The sequence below is a fragment of the Phacochoerus africanus genome, chromosome 3 (genome assembly GCF_016906955.1).
Source record: "Phacochoerus africanus isolate WHEZ1 chromosome 3, ROS_Pafr_v1, whole genome shotgun sequence".
Lineage (NCBI taxonomy): Eukaryota > Metazoa > Chordata > Mammalia > Artiodactyla > Suidae > Phacochoerus > Phacochoerus africanus.
Window position 1 is genome coordinate 194,134,545 of NC_062546.1, and position 18,059 is coordinate 194,152,603.

Sequence of the window (18,059 nt, forward strand, 5' to 3'; positions counted from 1 at the left end):
TCAGCAAATAGTAAACAAATCATTCATTCCTTCAATAACATTAAAGAACACCAAAAAGGCTCCTGTCCTATTGGCGTTCACCTTCAAAAGTGGGGAAGCGAATCCTACACATTTAAGCACTGTGCAGAAAACAGACATGATATTGTGATTGTGAAAAGGGGGCACAAACAATAAACGTAGGGCTTGTCAAAGGCAATTACCACTGCGTTTTGTTCAAAACCCTTGTCTGGCACCAAGTCAAAAGAAGAAATCTCTGTGAAATTTGTACTTGCACAAAGAACCATCCTCACATTCCTTCTGTTTTATCATATTAAAAAAAAAAAAAGTCAACGGTCAAAAATCAACCCTCTTGACTCTAGGACAATTTTAAAAAATCAAAAATCCTGGTAAATTAACCTAGTGAGCTTACCCACACTGTACTACCGTAGGGTATGTGTGTGGGGGGAGGTAGAGAATGGTGGTTAAACATGACTTCAAGAGAAGCCACCATTTCTTAAAGCTTGATGGGTGGATGAACCACCCGGAGACTTTGGGGAATGCCCGCTCCAATTCACTGGGTCTGGGGTGCTGCCTCAGATTCCTCTGCCCTTCTCACCAGCTCTCCAGGACACCAAAGCTGCTGCTCCCAGAGATGCCCAGTGGCAAGGTTCTAAATGCCTTGGGAGTCCACTGACCTTCAGGGAGCTGGTGGGGTATGCTTCACGCTTGCCCCTTAACGACTGAGCTGAGAAAGGCATCTCTCCTTTGTGCCACCATTTTTATCAGGCTCACCTAGTTATCCTTTGTGCAACTGGAGAATCAGATTCCAGTATGTGATAGTTTTGTGACGGCCTTGGACAAAGGGCTTCTAACAGATTATGGCATTAGAGTCCTACAATGCCCTGGGGGGGGGGGTGCCATGGTTATGCCTGTTGTACAGCTGAGAAGACCCCAACTCAAAGAGGTCAGGTCACATTAATGAGAGTGGTTGATGCACACTATTCTACTTAGAATGGAAAAGCAATAATGTCCCACTGTACAGCACAGGCAACTCTATCCAGTCTCTTGGGATAGAGCATGATGAAAGATAGTATGAGCACAAGAATGTGCATATGTATGTGTGAGAGAGGGAGACTGGGTCACTATGCTGTACAGCAGAAATTGGCACAACATTGGAAATCAACTATATTTAAATTTAAAAAATAGCAAAGCAATTAAAAACAAATGGACCAAAAAAAATTTTTAAAAATGAGTGTGGAAAAGGTTCAAAATCCGGAGTCTGCTCTGGAGACCATACTCTTAACCACTCTTTCTCCTTCCTGTATTATTACATCACAAGTTTCTTTCCTGCTCCTTTGCAGCCTCAAGTGACCTGCACTTGACTGCTGCCTCCCCTCCTAAAGCTGATATAAAGCCATCCATGGACTTCTGTCAAAATGACTTAGTTTCAGGAAAAGGCAGCTGAAATCCAAATTAAGACATCTTCTGGAATTCAGCAAAAAGAAGGAACATTTAACACTAGCACCGAGGGTTTTTTTGGTTTTTTTTGTTTTTTTTTTTCTGTTTTACAGGAAGTAAAATCTTCATGTCAGCTCATGCAAGATTATCACATGCCTCTCAGAATTCTGGGACACTGATATTTTACCAACAGAGCATCTGAGGTCCTAACTAACACAGATGGCAGGAGAAGGTTGCATAAGAAACTTCCCTATCAATGGCCAGAAGCTACTACCTACCACACAGCAACATCTGTGGTCAGGACACTCATAGGTCTTAATGAGGAGTTTAATATATGTCCTTTTTACTATTCTCCTAAGAAGAGTTCCTAATTCAATGCAACGAATGGAACTGTGCATATAAAACCGTGGCTCTCAAACTTGGTTGCGTATGGGAACCTCCAGGGAGCTTTAACTGCAGACACTGAGCACTGCTGGGGAGTCTGGTTGAATTGGCTTGGGATGTTTCAGGAGTTTTAGAGGCTCCTTAGAAGATTCTAATGCATAGCCTGAGTTGACCATCACTGGCATAAAAAACAGAGGGAAGATTATAATACTCACTCTACAACCAAAGAGCAGGGGGCCTGCATCGTCATTCATTCACGGTCAGAGTTTCTACTACCTACAGAGCTATGCAGGCCTAATAAACTAATAGACTCCATGGTATTTGCAAGCAAGTGATTCTCTACCATCCATGACCAAACCACATATTTCACACTTGATGTTTGATGAACAACTACTGCAGGTGTCAGCAACCCCGAGCCATAGTAGGGGTTCTTAACCTGGGGATGGAATTCCCGCTGTTTGTGAACTTGAATGGGAACAAAAATTCCCTCTCTATTTTAACAAGACTTTCCTAGAAGTTCAGCATTTCCTTCAGTTATGAATACAGGCAACAGACCACAACAAGTATTGGCAGTTCTTGAGAGTTTGCACCTACTGGTATTTTCACACCACATTTCAGTTTTGCAGTCACCTATACTTTAATAGATCCGCTCTTAGATCTAGGTATTTCGTGCAATAGTAAAGACGCATGTGCGTTACTGTATTATGACTTCAATGCTTTGATAATTTATTACAGTAAAACTGATTCTGATAATTTTGCATGATTCTAAAAAGGATCTACATGCTTCACCAGAGCCAATACGGTCAGTGGCACCAGAAAAGGGCGCAAGCCCTGCTCTGAGGCCACTGCCCTAACAAGCCAGATACTGCACGTTTGCATCCTAGGCCACCTCTGAGAAGGGCATTCTCAGGAGGAAGATACTCCCCACCGAGTTGGCTCTAGGCTTCCCCTGCATTTCCGCAGATAAGGTTTAGCTTGAAAAGCTAGTTCAAGCAGAGAATAGGATGGGCTTTCTCTTTCCCCTCAGCTGCCTCTTGCTCTTGGCATTTCGGAGTGCCCAGACTGCCAGGCTGGTAACTCGAGCCTCCAAATTAATCAAAACACACAGCGCCCAGTTCAAGCCCAGGCAGACAAGCCGGGAGCCAGACAAGCTCTCCTCCGCTGACCCCCCGGCCCAACTCCCCAGCCCCGCCGCCACCCTGCGGGCCCCACCCCGGGATGCCACGCTTCCTCCACCGCCCACACTCCCAGACAAGTGCCCCGAGGCCTGGGGCTGTGATCACCCAGAAAAGGGGCTGGGAGCCCTACCTCGTGGGGACGCCCGCCGCCCTGGGAGCGGCCTCGGCGCCCGCCTGCGCGGCGCGCACCTCCCGCCGCTCCCAATTCCACGCGCGACCCGCCTGTCTCCTCACCGCCAGGTCCGGCGGCTGCCAGAAGGAGGCGGATTGAGTAGGGGAAAGAGGCGAGATGGCACTGCCCGGAGCCGGAGTGAGCCGGGCTGCCCCAGTGCCGATGCCCGGCGCGCCTCCCGCTTAATCTGGGCACCTCCGCTGGCCACTCCCTCCACCCTGCTCGGCCGCCTCCCCATCGCAACCCCCGCCCCAAGACCCCACCTACGACTCGCATCGCACCCTCCAGCTCCGCCTAGGCCCCACAATCTTGGGAGCATCACCTCCTTAACTCCTTACCCTGGATCCGCGTCCACCTGCCCCGCGGGCGAGCAGCCCTTTCTCGCCTCCTGGGCACGCTGCCCGGGTCGGAGGGACATTGCCCGGTGGGTTGGAAGGGAGGGGGGACGAGGGCGGGACCTGAGCCACTTCTTCCCTCCCTTGAAGCCTCGGTGGGGAGGCTGAGCCCTACAAAACCCGCCCCGGACGGGCTGGCCAGGCGAGCTTCACAGCCCAGCTCCCCAACCAGCGCCGAGCAGGGGACGCGGTGGCCCGAGAGCCTGCGGGTCACAGGACACGCCGGGACTCTGAGCGGACACTCACCATGCGCCCCAGGACCGCGCCAAGGCTGCTGGCGCTGCTGCGGCCCCTCCTGCTGGTGCTCCTGGTGGCGGCGGCGCCCGGGGTGGGCAAGGTGAGTGCCCTGTTCTTGAACCCGTGTTCGGTGGGTCTGGAGATTGCGGGCCCTAAGCAGATCCCTAGGCGGGGCAGCGTGGGAACAGGAGCAAGAGTTGATGCCCAGGAACAGGTGGAATGCGCGGGATTGGAGGAAGAAGCAAGGAGGAGGCTTGTACAGATCGCTAGGAGTTAGGAATGAGAGAAGGGGCTCCAGAGGTAGGTGATAGATAGATAGATAGATAGATAGATAGATAGATAGATAGATAGATAGATAGATAGATAGATAGATAGATAGATAGATAGATGATAGACAGACAGACTAATAGATATATAGAGTTATGTGGATAAATAGATGATGTGGATAAATAGATGATAGCCAGGGATGAATACTTGAAAACGCCAGATTTAAGAGACACGGTATGACTCGATGGTGAATCAGAGCAGGTGGTGTGACTGGCCTGGCAGAGAGCTCCGAGGGCCAGGGTCCCTGCCCTACTACTTCCTAGGTGTCACCTCACACTGCATTCTGACCAGTCTGGGGCTCACGTTCCTCCCTGACCTCCAGTGTTCCTGCAGGTTTTGTTGAAAAAAGCAAATGCCATCACTGAAAAGTTAATAGCACCTTAGAAATAGAACTCTTGTTAGGATAAATTAGGCAGTTTGTCACAATGATTTCTATTCGGAATTTGAGAGATCCTGGAACCATTTAAATCCGTCTTCATATTTCTTATTCTTTGAGAAGGTAAATTCAGTGTCCCCAAAACTGTTATGATTCCTTGAATTGACTCACTTGCTTTTAACTGGTGAGAGTGAAATTTAACCTTTCAGATGCCTTCTGTGACTTACAATTAAAAACTTAACTTGAGATGACAAGGTGAGGTAAGTGTCATTTCCAGGGATGATTAGATGTTTTACAAATTTCATGATTAAGATTGTGATTGGAAATTCATAATCACATAAATATGTCTTATATGGAAAGATTTTTTGAACCTACATCCACATGTAATCCAAGTATTTTCCAAGAAAATTTTAAATTATGACATTGAAGATGAAGCTAAAACACTCTTTGATCACCTCTGAACCTTCCCCTTCCCCTGTATAAACTCTCATCGCTTTGTATTTCTTTCCAGACATTTTCTGTGCATCCAAAATATGCATATGTGAACCCACAAATAGTATGTGTTTTTGTGTTTTTTAACATAATTGATACCATATACCTATGATATATAGATCCTTTTATATCCCACAGGTCTTGTCAGTATTTAAATCTATCTCTTTTTCTTTTTTCCCTATTGCATAGTTTTCTTCTCTATGAATATGCCGGGGGAAATTGAGCCATTCCCCTATCAATTTACATTTAGGCTATTTAGAGTTTTGTATCATAATGGATTTTGTAATTCATATAATTTCTTCATGCAGTTGGTTCTAACAAAAATGTTCTTTGCATAAGCTAAGGATGCCCAACCAGGTAGCTCAGTGCCTCTGGGCATGATGGATAGAACTCATCTGTATCAGTGTAGAGTGTTGACCAGTGTTAATCCAGGAACAAATCCAACAAGTAAGAAAACCGAAGGAAGCATATGTAAGTTGTGGGAAGGGCTGGGGAAGCGTTCTAGAGCAGGGTTTGCACCTTCCTCTAGATTCCAAAGAAGAGAGGAGCTTAGGGAAGGGTGGAAAAAGCGGGGAGGAATTACACACGGGTTAAGTTTAGCCTGAAAATTTGATGCTCTGTGATCATGCAACCTCTAATTGAACCAATTTTCAATTTAACTGTCATACTCCCTTGTAATTTTTTATGTAAGAAATTTTCTGTCTTGAGTTTGGCCACATCTTGGAGGCTTCCTGCTGATACTACAATTAATCCATTTGTATTATTTTTACCATCACTTGTAGTAAGTCTCTGTTAAAACTTGTATGGATTATATCATTTCCATTGCACCTGCTAAGTTACACAGACAATGTTATTAGAAATCATGGAATGTGCCCTCATTGCATAGAAGAAAGGGGTTACGGCAAATTAACTGATAACTGATTGGCATGGTGCCAGCGTGCCTCCCTCCACTGGGTACCTGACACTGGGCAAGGCTCTTGACCTCTCTGAGCAGGAGTCTTCTCATCCATCAAATGAGCGAGTTGAAACCCCTCCTGGGGCCATCAGATGGGGTAATGAGTGAAGCACTGGGGCAGTGGGTCGTCCACAGGGGTAACTGATTGTTGGCATTCTAGAATTCAGACTCAGCAATACCCAAATCCAGCTTTTTTTGGAAAGAAGCTAAATCTAGTTTTCATTAGAAATCTCTCAAATTTTCAATGTTAGCACAAAAGTTAAAACTTTGCAAAATGTAATTTTTTTTGGTAAAGGGCTAAAAGTATATACAGGGCCAGACCATGTGTAAGTGAGGGCTGACTGTAGCCTTTAGGCCATGATGTTTTTCATCTTTGGGCTGCGCTAGTTGAGGATGGAAATGATGGGATGGCAATGTTCTAAAATTAGGTTGTGATGATGGTTGTACAACTATAAATATAATACAATTCATTGAATGTTAAAAAAAAAGTTGCTTAAGAAAAAAAAAAAAAGGATGCATTTTGCTCTCAATTCCAATGATTTTACATTAGCCTTCCTCAAAACAAAGAAACAGGAGTGGTGGTCAGCCCATATGCTGAGTTCTGGCGGGGTAGAACTGCCCACCCACACGATTTGTTCAGAAGAGCTCTGAGTAAAATCCCTCTGCTGCTCTGCTCCGGGCGTCCAGGTCCAGGCCTGGCCGTTCAGCACATCCCCAGGTTTTATAGCGGTTTCCAGGCCCAGCTCATCAACTTGAAACTGGAGGCACTTTGCTGCCGCCTCAGGCAACAGGTCTGGGAGTGGGGGACAGAGCTCCTTCTCTGATGATCTGGAGAAGGTGAAGTTCCTGGTTTGAGGTAGCAAGGGTTAGCCTTCCTCTTTTTTGCCTTAAACTTCCCAACAGGGCAGAAAAACGGCAAAGCAACTATCAGGAGCTGAGTAACAGCTGCGTTTAGGGTGGATGCTTCTCAACTGATTTGGTTTTTAAATCTGAAAAAAAAAAAAAAATGAGGCTACATTAGGAAATGCTTCAAACAAACAAAAAGTAATATCACAGACTCCAATGTATCCATCCTTGAGATTAAGCAAGTATGAATAGGTTTTGACCTGTTTGGTCTCACATCTCTCGCTTTAGGAAAAACAATATGCAGAAAGTCCTATACACATTCTTCGCCCCCTCGTCCACGCATGCCTTTATATTTATAAGCCGTGGGTGTGTGTGTGTGTGTGTGTGTGTGTGTGTGTGTGTGTGTGTTAGTAACCATAACAAATAGATATTATTGTTCTGTGGTCCTTCAAATGTAATAAATGCTTTCACGTTATACATACCCGTCGGAGCTTGCCTATATCCCTCAATATGATGTTTTGGGGTTTTATCCAGGTTGATACATAGAGATGTGATCTGTTTATATACATATAGACGTGATACCTACTGCATAGTATCCAGTTATATAAATAAAGCACGGTTTAGTTTCCCATCCCCCTAAACACAGTAAGCGTGTTTCCGTGTTTTTCATCGTACAAAGCTGGAATGTACATCTCTGTATATGTACCATTGTGACAACTAGATGTTGAATTCCTAGGCGGAATTCAAAGAGGGTTAAATGAGAAATTTTGACTTTTATTAGGAATTGTCCAGTCGACTCTCAGAGGACTGTACCAACAACGTGCCAGAGTACCTGTTGCCCTGTCAGCAGAACTTGGTGTGCTTAGATGTTAATGGGTGTGGAATTGGATCTTGTTTTGACTAGTGAGTTTAGGAATCTTAGCATATTTTGATTGACAGTCTATAACTGTGAGTGAATTGCATGAACAGATCTTTGCCTGTTTATCTTTTGTGGCCTTTGCCTTTGCATTGCTAATTAAGGAGATGTTGTTCATATATTTAGGTACTGAAATGTTGCTATTTCAATGTGCACCAAATATTTTATTCCAATCTTTTGTTTATCTTTTTAGTTATTGATGCCTTAATGTATATTTTTCACTATCATCTCAAATGTATTCATCTTTTCCTTGATTTTGTGTTTTGCATCTTGTTGAAGAGATCCCAGGGATTATAAAAATGTTCTAACATTTAAAAACAAATTTACAGTTAGGAGTTCCTGCTGTGGTGCAGTGGGTTAAGGATCTGGTATTGTCCCTGCAGCAGCTCGGGTCGCAGCTGTGGCTCAGATCTGATCCCTGGCCTGGGAACTTCCATGTGCGCAGGCGTGGCTCAAAAAAATTAGAAAATAAAAAAATAAAAACCATTTATAGTTTAATTCTTCTACATTTAAGACTCTTAATCCTGGAATTGTTTTCTACTTCTGGGATATAATTTTATCTTTGTCCATATAGAAAATGAATTGTCCCAACCGTATGTATTGACTAGTCTGTCCTTCTCATATCTGCAAACGTGTACAAAGCACTGATTCACATATAATCTGTTTGTTTCCTCACATGGGTCTGTTTACTTAGGGCTGTAATTTCTCACAGTGTTTTAGAGTTTTCTGGGTTTTTTACTTCTCAGTATTTGACATTTTTACTGCCATTTTAAATGATACATACTTTTTAAAGTATTATAGTCTAATAGGTAAAGATGTAGCAAAACATAGTTGAATTTTATATTGTGACTTTAATCAGGCAGCTTTGAATAGTTCAAATGCCTTTAAAGCTAAAAACGTTCCCCCAAAACACTGTTTCAGCTGCATCATACAAATTTTCATAAGTAATATATTTTGTGTATGTGTCTTTTTAGGGCCGCACTCACGGCATATGGAGGTTCTCAGGCTAGGAGTCGAATCAGAGCTGTAGCTGCCAGTCTATACTACAGCCACAGCAACACAGGATCCAAGCCACATCTGTGACCTACACTGCAGCTCACAGCAAGGCTGATGAAACCACATCCTCATGGATACTGGTTGGGTTGGTTACTGCTGAGCCATGACAGGAACTCCCATGAGCAATTTTTTGATATCATTAGGTTCAAAAATCTTTCCTAACTTTTTCTTTGTCCTGTGAGTAATTTAAATGTTTATTTCTTAATTTCCAAACTTTTGGAAATTAATTTCCAAACTTATGGAAATTTTCTAGTTTTTTTTTTTTAATTTAATTATGGCAGAGATGACATTCTGACTTCAAAGATTTCTACGTATGTCAATTAGATCAAGATTTTTGATCATGTCATTAAAACTCTGATATGTACGGGGTTCCTTTTGTGGCTCAGTTGGCAACGAACCCAACTAGTATCCATGAGGATGTGGGTTTGATCCCTGGCCTTGCTCAGTGGGTTAAGGATCCAGCATTGCTGTGAGCTGTGGTGTAAGCCAGCAGCTACAGCTCAAATTCAACCCCTGGCCTGGGAATTTCCATATGCCTCAGGTGCAGCCCCAAAAAGCAATAAAATTAAATAAAAATAATACATTTTGATATATGTGCATAATGTGGGGGGTTTGGGCCACACCCACAGCATATGCAAGTTCCCAGGCTAGGGATTGACCCCTCACCATGGCTGTGACCTGAGCCATAGCAGTAACAGCACTGGATCCTTAACCTGCTGAGCCACCAGGGAACTCCACATAGATGTTGTTATAGATCCTACTCCATGTATATTTAATCTGAAACTCTATGTTTCATCAAATTGTGAACATTCACGGACATTGCTTTTTTACATTTCTCCTTCCCCGCTCTCGCCTCCTGGCACCCTCAGCATGCATGCTGTGCCTTCTCATCTCTTCCTCCAGTTCTCCTCCCTCCTTATGTCAGACTCCTCTCCTGGGCCTCTCAGGTCCTCTTGGTCTCCGCTTGCTCCTGGGCTCTGGGCACTCACTCCCCTAGCAGTCAGCTTGACTCCCCTAGCAGTCAGCTTGGCCACAAACTATACACAGGCACAGGCTCCTGTTTCTCAAGACTCTGTCCTGGGCTTCCTGTTGCACCCAGCAGAGCAGGACATCGACACCTGCAGGGCAGACCTTTGACAGCTAGGAGGTGGGAGCCGTTGGGTAGATTCTCTTTTCCTCACAGAAGAACGGTCCTGAAGTGCCGAGGTTCCCACAGCCTCTCCATGAGACCCATCGTCAGTTGTATTGAAGACCCAATTGCTGTAACACTTTGAGCTGTTCTGTCTTGGTGTGTCTTCCTTAATACTCCATCCCGGGACATGTCCTCACATCCATCTATTGGTGTTTAATTAATTTTCTTTCCTGTTGTTTGTAATGCTCGGTAGATTTTCCGTCTCCCATAATTTCCAACAATGAGAAAGAACTCTAGAGCCGTTCAGCATGGCTTTTAATCCTCGATCTAGTAGTGACCGCTATTTTAAAAAAATTTTTTTGTCTCAGGTTCCTCCTCTTAAAATGGAAGAGATCCACTTCAGAACTTTATGAGAACAAAAGGAGTTAACACAGACAACACGAACTTCACCATGCCGGTCACATAGTAATCATCCAATAAATTTCAGCTATGATTCTTTTTATTCATTAAATTTTAATTTCAATGACTATGCATATTTCTAGACATTCTTTCTGGCGTCCACGTCTATCTGAGGTTTTCTGATTGGTTGGGGGACGGTTTGGTCTTTTTATAGGGTTTTTTTTTTCCCCTCTTTTTGATGCCTTTAGTCATTTTGCACATACCTATTTGCATTATCTTTCTGAGTCTTCTTCTGTAATTTCGAGATTTGGGAGTCGATCTTGTTTCTTCAGTCTGTTGACTCTCACCCATGGAGAGATTATGTAAATGAGAGATTTGGGGAAAATAAGCCTCCTCTGTCATCATACTCTGCCCTCCTGCCCCCTCCCCTCATTCTGCCTCCTTGTTCCCGCATAGGAGCCTGCGTGGGAGAAAGAAGCAGAGTAGTTCCGAGGCTTCCAGGGGATTTTCTCCACTAGGCTGGTCTCCTGCAGTGATGGTTTGGAGGGAGAGGAGCAACAAACATGTTTCCTTTCCTGTTCTCAGGGTCACCCTCCTCCTGTCCCCTCCTATTGCCCACTTCCTCCAAACACCCTAGACTTGTATATGACGAGGTGGGCTGGGGTCAAGGTCACACAGCAAAGCCACCAGCTTCATCTCTCGGACCAGACTAAGGGTCTTCCTCCTTGAGTGTTTCTCTGGGGTTACAGTCTTTGATTTGTTTTCAGGCATGATCCATGGAAAAGCTGTGGATTAAATGCAATTTGTCCTTGTATTTCCCTTATCAGTTTTTTGCCATGCTACTCAAAACACAGTAATAACTGCCTCGTGTTACCTACGACTAAAGTTCACTTTGTTAAGTATTACAGTTGATTGAAGCCCTCCAACCTCTACGTGTATGGGTCTGACAGCAGGGCTGTCTGGTCTGCACATGCCCCGTGGCAGCCGTGTGCAGTTGACCATACTCATTCTATGGCCTTCAGCCAAAAAGCAGCCATCCACCACAGAGTCAAAGCTATTTCAAGATCAGTAAAAACACATGGTGCTCAGAGCGTTTGTGTTGTACAGAGTTAATAATATCTGGTCTCAGCCTAAACTTTTTAATCATTACAGACTTTCATCATAGGTCATTTATTTCACCTCTGTTTTCAGTTTGAGAATATAAGGAGACCAGAATTCTATCCACCTCTTAACAAGACAGACGTGTTCTGTATCAGCTCTACCACCACAGCCTTGAACTAAACCTCTCTGAGTTTTCTTCATCTCTAAAAATCTGATAGTCATCTTACTCCATGTCACAAGATCTACATTGGTCTCACAAAATCTAGTCACTGGCTCTTGTCTTCTCTAAATCCCTATGTCAGTCTTCCCACTCCTCCTGGGGTTCTTCCTATAACTGACAATTAGGACCTCTGGCTTTGGAGTTCCCACTGTCTCTTAGTGGGTTAAGAACCTGACATAGTCTCCATAAAGATTCAGATTCAATCCCTGGCCCCACTCAGTGGGTTAAGGATCTGGCATTGCTTTGAGCTTCAGTGTAGGTTGCAGATGTGACTTGGATGGGTGTTTCTGTGGCTGTGGTGTAGACTTCAGCTGCAGCTCCAATTTGACCCCTAGCCCAGGAACTTTCATGTGCTGCAGGTGTAGCTGTCAAAAAAAAAAAAAAAAAAAACTTTAGCTTCGGGTACATTTTCTAGCCAAGACTGATTTAAACTACATCAGCTTTATAATTTCCCAACTTTACTCACTTTCATAAGTTCAGATAAATAAACATCTATGTCCATGTCATCCAATGGAAATATACCGTGAGCCATAACTAGGAGCTACATGTATAATTTTAAATTTCCAATAGCAACATTAAAAAAAGATTAAAAGAAAAAGAAATCCATTATAAACTTTAATAGATTTTATTTATTCCATTATATCCATAAGAGTATCATTTCAATATGTATAAACACTTGAAAAACCATTCATAAGTATTTTTTTTTTTCGTATTAAGTTGCCCAAGTCTGGGGTCTATTTTGCATTTCTAAAACCTCTCAATTCGGACTAAGCATATTTCAAGTGTCCATAGTCAAATGTGGCTGTGGCTACCGTCCTGGAGAGTGAAAATCTAGGTAAATGGCATCCAGATAGGAGAGGGGGATACAGTCCGTAGGACATATCTCTGGATGGAACACATTTTGTCTGATTTTTTTGCGGTAAGAGATAAACACATGTCAAAATGACACTTTAATTAAAGACAATACATCAGCAGGAGTTGTGCCTAAATACCCATGCAACTTCTTTTCCAGAAAAATTAAGATAGCTGTCCTTGGCTACAATGCTTAAAGCTACAAGAATGACCACTTGTACAAATGTAACTATATGGCTCCATGTGAGTAATTACGTACATAATATGAGTAAGTTACGTACATAAAGAATTGAAGAAGCATCACAGAAACAGCAAAAAAAAAAGGAGGAAATGAGAAATAGATTGAAAACCAACATGCCACACCTTCGCTTTCATCCTAAACCGGAAACTAAATTATCACCAGAGTTCAGCCAGGTAACAAGGTTAGTGTTAACCCTCAACAAGTTGCTTCCAAAAAAATCTCTAGTTTTCTTGTCGGAAAATGATGGTACTCTATCCTTTGCAGGTAACATGCTCGGTACAGTTCTCAGTACAAAACAAGTACCTAGCTTTTACATTCTAGCCACAGTTATTTTATTATCATTAGTATAAACAGGACAGAGAGCATAAGATAGAGACACTGGTGCACGGAAGATGCTGGGGATTCATCGATAAACCAAATAGCCTGGCCACGATGGGTTTGGGGATGTTAGTGGTGTAGATGAGAGAAACAAGAGCTTAGTAAACAAGTGTGTATCTACGGATTCTGGTACCTGCAGGGAGAGAGTGGGATGTGGGGATGGAGAAGAGGTTCTCCCTTAGCCAGTGGTGGTCAGAACCAGTCTTTCTGAGGACCCAGCATATAGGCGAAGGCTTAAGGAACCAGCATGGAGTCAGCCTTGGGAAGCACTGAGGAATATGGTCCAGCTCAAGGCCTCTGAACAGTGGGAGGAGGCAAGATACTTCCAATTTTATGGCTCCTGGGTTTTCAAAGAATAAAATAAAGACAAAAAGAACTTTTTTTTTTTTTTTTAAAGGGAGGGGAAAAAAAAGCTGAGTTTGTCTACTCACCACCAAAAAAAACACATGCCCCTTGAATGAATATACTGAGCATCTTGTTTGAGGTGGGATGAGGGATGAGAAGCAGGGAGCCAGGGGCCCCCGGAGAGGCCAGCTCACGGTGGTCCCGCTAATTAAGGATGGAAAAAATTACTCACTGAATAGGGTGGCATAAGTCCCCAGGCTTGTATGTAGCTGATCACAGTAAGATTTTAATGTCTGCACTTAACAAATTAGTATTTTAACAAAAAAGACGCGACGCAGTGTATGGACGCCATTCACGAGACCGTTGTCACATTAGCAATGGATGAGTAATGAATTCACACGGTGGCTGGTAATGCGCCCACATATAAAGTGGAGTGATGAAAACCTTCTTTTAGTTCATCTTATTCTTAACCTCACTGGGACGGGTCTAAATTTGCCCCACGTGGCTGTGAGGAGGTGAAACTGAGCCAAAGAGCCCAATGTCCCAGCTGACACAGGCTCAGACCAGGGAGGGCTCTAAGCCAGGGAAGGATGAAAGCCAGTAGTTAAGCACCTGCAGAGCTCTTCACGCAAAAGACCGGTAGCACCAGTCGTCCCTGGATGCAGGTTAGGAAGACAGGGTGTCATGTCAGGCTCCACCGCTGACCTACCCATCCGGAATCTGCTGCACTTTAACCAATCCAAGGGCTTCCTGGGCATATTATTGTCTGAGAACAGCAGCAGCCTTGATAAAGGGACACTGGAGGGTCCTTCAAAGTGTGATGGGATGACACTGCATTGTTTCAAAAGGATTGTGACATAACTTCAATTTTCAAGATCTGTACGGCCGACCCCTGGAGAAGGCTGTCTGTTCTCTCTTTGGGAACCCAGAATATGGAAAGAAGAGGTAACCACGCAGGAAACAAGTCTTATTGGTGCTTTCTCTTGGGATTCTGGTGCCTCGAAAATCAGAAAGAAAGGAAGCAGAGTTCCTGTCGTGGCTCAGTGGGAACAAATCTGACTAGTAACCTTGAGGACACAGGTTCAATCCCTGGCCTTTCTCAGTGGGTTAAGGATCCAGTGTTGCTGTGAGCTGTGATGTAGGTTGCAGATGCAGCCCAGATCTGGCATTGCTGTGGCTGTGGTGTAGGCCAGCAGCCATAGCTCTGATTCGACCCCTAGTCTGGGACTCTCTGTATGCCTTGGGTGTGGCCCTAAAAAAGACACACACACACACACACACACACACACACTCGAAAGAAAGAAAGAAAGAAAAAGAAAGAAGGGGAGGGAGGAGAACCAGTCCAGATCAATAGAGCAGCTGCTCCATAGGTCCCTGTTAGTTGATTCAGTGCAGTTAATTTGATGATTTATGCACACACAGAGGAAGGTTAAAATCCAGCCCATGAAAAAATAAAAATCCAGTCCATGGTCTGATGCTCTGTACCTACAACATTAGACTATCCAAAAATATTTCTATAGATCATGGTAGGTATTACATATGTCTGTATGTGTGTGCATATAAATATACGCACAAATATACTTAAAGAGTCTTTTATATTCTCAGAAATTTGATGTTAATTGTTATAGGGTGATAATGGGCAAACAAGTAGAATTTTCAGAGCTGTTGAATATGCAACCATATAAAAATCTTTTATTTTCTGACAGTAGTTTTGGGGTAAGTTAGGAATTTTCCGTTTTTAATCTTTAAGATTGATGTTTGTTAATTAGATTGTCTCTATAAATGGGTTTCTTAGAGAAGTGATCCCAATGTTTAAAAATAAGTTCAAGTGTATTTAGAAAACCTTGAAAAGTTTGTCATTATGTAGACAAAACAGTCAGGTCACTGGATTTTTTTCCCACCAGGATATTTTGTTGTTACATGAACTTTGCAAAGAAAAGGTTCTACGAGTGGAAAGTTGAGAAATCTGCAGGATTTTCCCTTTGAATCAAATGACAAAAGTATGTCTGGGAAGAGGCAACAAGGTTAATATTCATTTCTTTGTTTAACCAGATGATGGGATAATTTTATGCTGTTTATTTATGTATGAAATTGGAAAAGCTGAAGAGGTCACATGCTGGCTTTAAAAATAAAAATAGTCGGTTGTCTTGCACAAAAATTGGGGAAACGTTTAAAAGTACAAAAAGGAATATAAAAAGAAAAATTATCTGCAGTCATATTATTCATAGATAATAGTAATAATATGGATAAAATCCATATTATCCATTACTGTTAACATTTTGGTCTATTTCCTTCCAGACTTTTTTTCATTCTACTTTTTTTTCACCTAAAAATAGACTGGAAAAAATTTTCTGGCTCATTAATTATTCCAAAGATGATTTTTAACTGTCTACAGAGTGTTTCATTTTAGGCGGCACTTGTAATATTTAAGTAATGTCCTGCTACTATAATGTTTACGTAATGTCCTGCTACTGTAATGTTTACGTAATGTCCTGCTACTGTAATATTTAAGTAATGTCCTGCTACTGTAATATTTAAGTAATGTCCTGTTACAATGGAACTCCTTGAAGATAAAGCCACTAAAATTATACTTTAATTTTGTGTGTAGATGCTTTCTTATCAAGTGCCTGGTTTTGTGCATTTCTGAGAATTCAGTGGAAAGACAATATCGTTCCTGATTTACAGATGAGGGTCTGGATCCAAGAGCATTCATCAAATTAGTGAAGGAAGTGAATTTAGAATTGGGAGTTGTGGTTATTAGGGCTCTTCAGTAGGGCTCTTTCCTACCAAAAAAAACTCACAGAAAATGGAAAAGGGGTATCAGATGCCACTTTATCTGTTTAAATAACTAAACAATGTTTCAGATAAGACTGATTTTTTAAATGCCTTGCTTATCAAGAATGAATGTTTCTTTTTCTTTTTCTTTTTCTTTTTTTTTTTTTTGTCTTTTTGCCATTTCTTGGGCCACTCCCACGGCATATGGAGGTTCCCAGGCTAGGGGTCAAATTGGAGCTATAGCCTCCGGCCTACACCAGAGCCACATCAACTCAGCATCCGAGCCGTGTCTGCAACCTACACCACAGCTCTCGGCAATGCCGGATTCTTAGCCCACTGAGCAAGGCCAGGGATTGAACTTGCAACCTCATGGTTCCTAGTCGGAATCGTTAACCACTGTGCCACGACAGGAACTCCCAAGAATGAATGTTTCTTGACACTGCTATCTTTGGACGGTAAAAACACCTTTATTTATGGCAGTATTATTTATCTCTGCAATCTAGAATGTAACCTATTTCCATGCTGCTCCCCCTATTGGACTCCTTGAAGACAGGTGTTTTGTTTTATCCATCTTTGTGGTTCCGGCTCTAGATGTCACACTTGGTATTATTGGTTTTTAATAAATGTTTATGGAATTGGACCTAAAAAGTTAGTAAAGAATGAGCAGGCCCTTTAATCCTTTGGTATGAGAATAAAATAAAACATTAGTTTTTAGTAGAAATACTGTTTAAAGATTATACTTCATTTATAGTTATTATAAAATATTGGCTGTATTCCATGTGCTGTAGAACATATCCTTATAGCTTATTTATTTAATGCATAAGAGTTTGTACCTCTTAATTCCCTACCCTTACTTATAACCACTAGTTTGTTCCCTATATACATATGAGCATGTTTCCTTTTTGTTATATTCATGGTTTGTTTCATTTTTTGGATTCCATTTGTAAGTTATTAAGTGCAGTGTTTTGTCTTTGTCTGATTTATTTCACTAAGCATAGCCCTCCAGGTCCATCCATGCTCTTGCAAATGACAAAATTGCATTCTTTTTTATGGCTGAGTGGTATTCCATTGTGTATATGTATCACATCTTCCTAATCCATTCATCTGTTTATGGGCACCTGGGTTGCTTCCCTATCTTGGCCATTGTAAATAGTGCTGCTATGAACATTAAGGGTGTGTGTACATTTTCAGATTAGTGCTTCCATTTTTTTCCCAGATAGATGTCCAGGAGTGGGATTGCTGTTTTATAAGGTAGTTCTAGTTTGTTTTTTGAGGAACCTCCATACTGCTTTCCATAGTGGCTGCCCCAAATTACATTTCCACCAACAGTGTTCAAGGGTTCCTTTTTCTCCATATCTTCACCAACGCTTATTATTTGTGGTTCAAATGAAATATTGAATGCTTCATTTGTTTATTACAGCTATATGATGGGAGTTGTGCTAAAACTACCATGGACTCTCCTCCTCTTATAGGATAGGTCACCAAGTGAGGGGTTTGGCTAAATATGCAGACGATAGCAATAACATTATACATGCTAGAGCAGGGCAACCATGCAAAAGCAAAATTTGAGGGGAACTGAGAAGGAAGAATAAAGATCAGTAAATGTACAGAACATTGAACACATGGCTGTATATTGTGTAATGTCAATGGAGATAGAAATTAATAAGATTTTGGTGGCTTAAAGACATTGCTTATAAAATTGGCACAATACTATAAATAAACTATTTAAAAAGTTTCTTATCTTCAAAGTAGAGTTACAAAAAATAGTTGGAATGAGTGGAGAAAGCAGCTCATAGAGTTACCAGGTGGGATCTTCACCTTCCAGCCTTCTCCTCAGCTGGAGCT

At 42.3% G+C, this 18,059-nt stretch overlaps 2 protein-coding genes across 4 annotated transcripts in view; one reads left to right on the forward strand and one right to left on the reverse strand.

Annotated features, from left to right (window-relative positions):
- COL4A4 (collagen type IV alpha 4 chain) overlaps positions 1-3,606 on the reverse strand; it is a 139,802-nt gene extending 136,196 nt beyond the window's left edge. The window contains exon 1 of one of the 3 annotated variants that reach the window (XM_047773662.1): positions 3,510-3,606. The gene's annotated coding sequence lies outside the window, so the exon portion shown is untranslated. Of the gene's footprint in view, positions 1-3,129; positions 3,349-3,509 lie in introns of those variants that run through there. The other 2 variants (XM_047773663.1, XM_047773661.1) reach the window with 2 other exon arrangements.
- Positions 3,607-3,642: 36 nt separating this feature from the next.
- The window catches only part of COL4A3 (collagen type IV alpha 3 chain), a 148,404-nt gene continuing 133,987 nt past the window's right edge, over positions 3,643-18,059 (forward strand). The window contains exon 1 of the mRNA XM_047773664.1: positions 3,643-3,903. Within this exon, the coding sequence (XP_047629620.1) occupies positions 3,814-3,903 (90 nt within the window). The 5' untranslated portion in view covers positions 3,643-3,813. The remainder of the gene's footprint in view (positions 3,904-18,059) is intronic.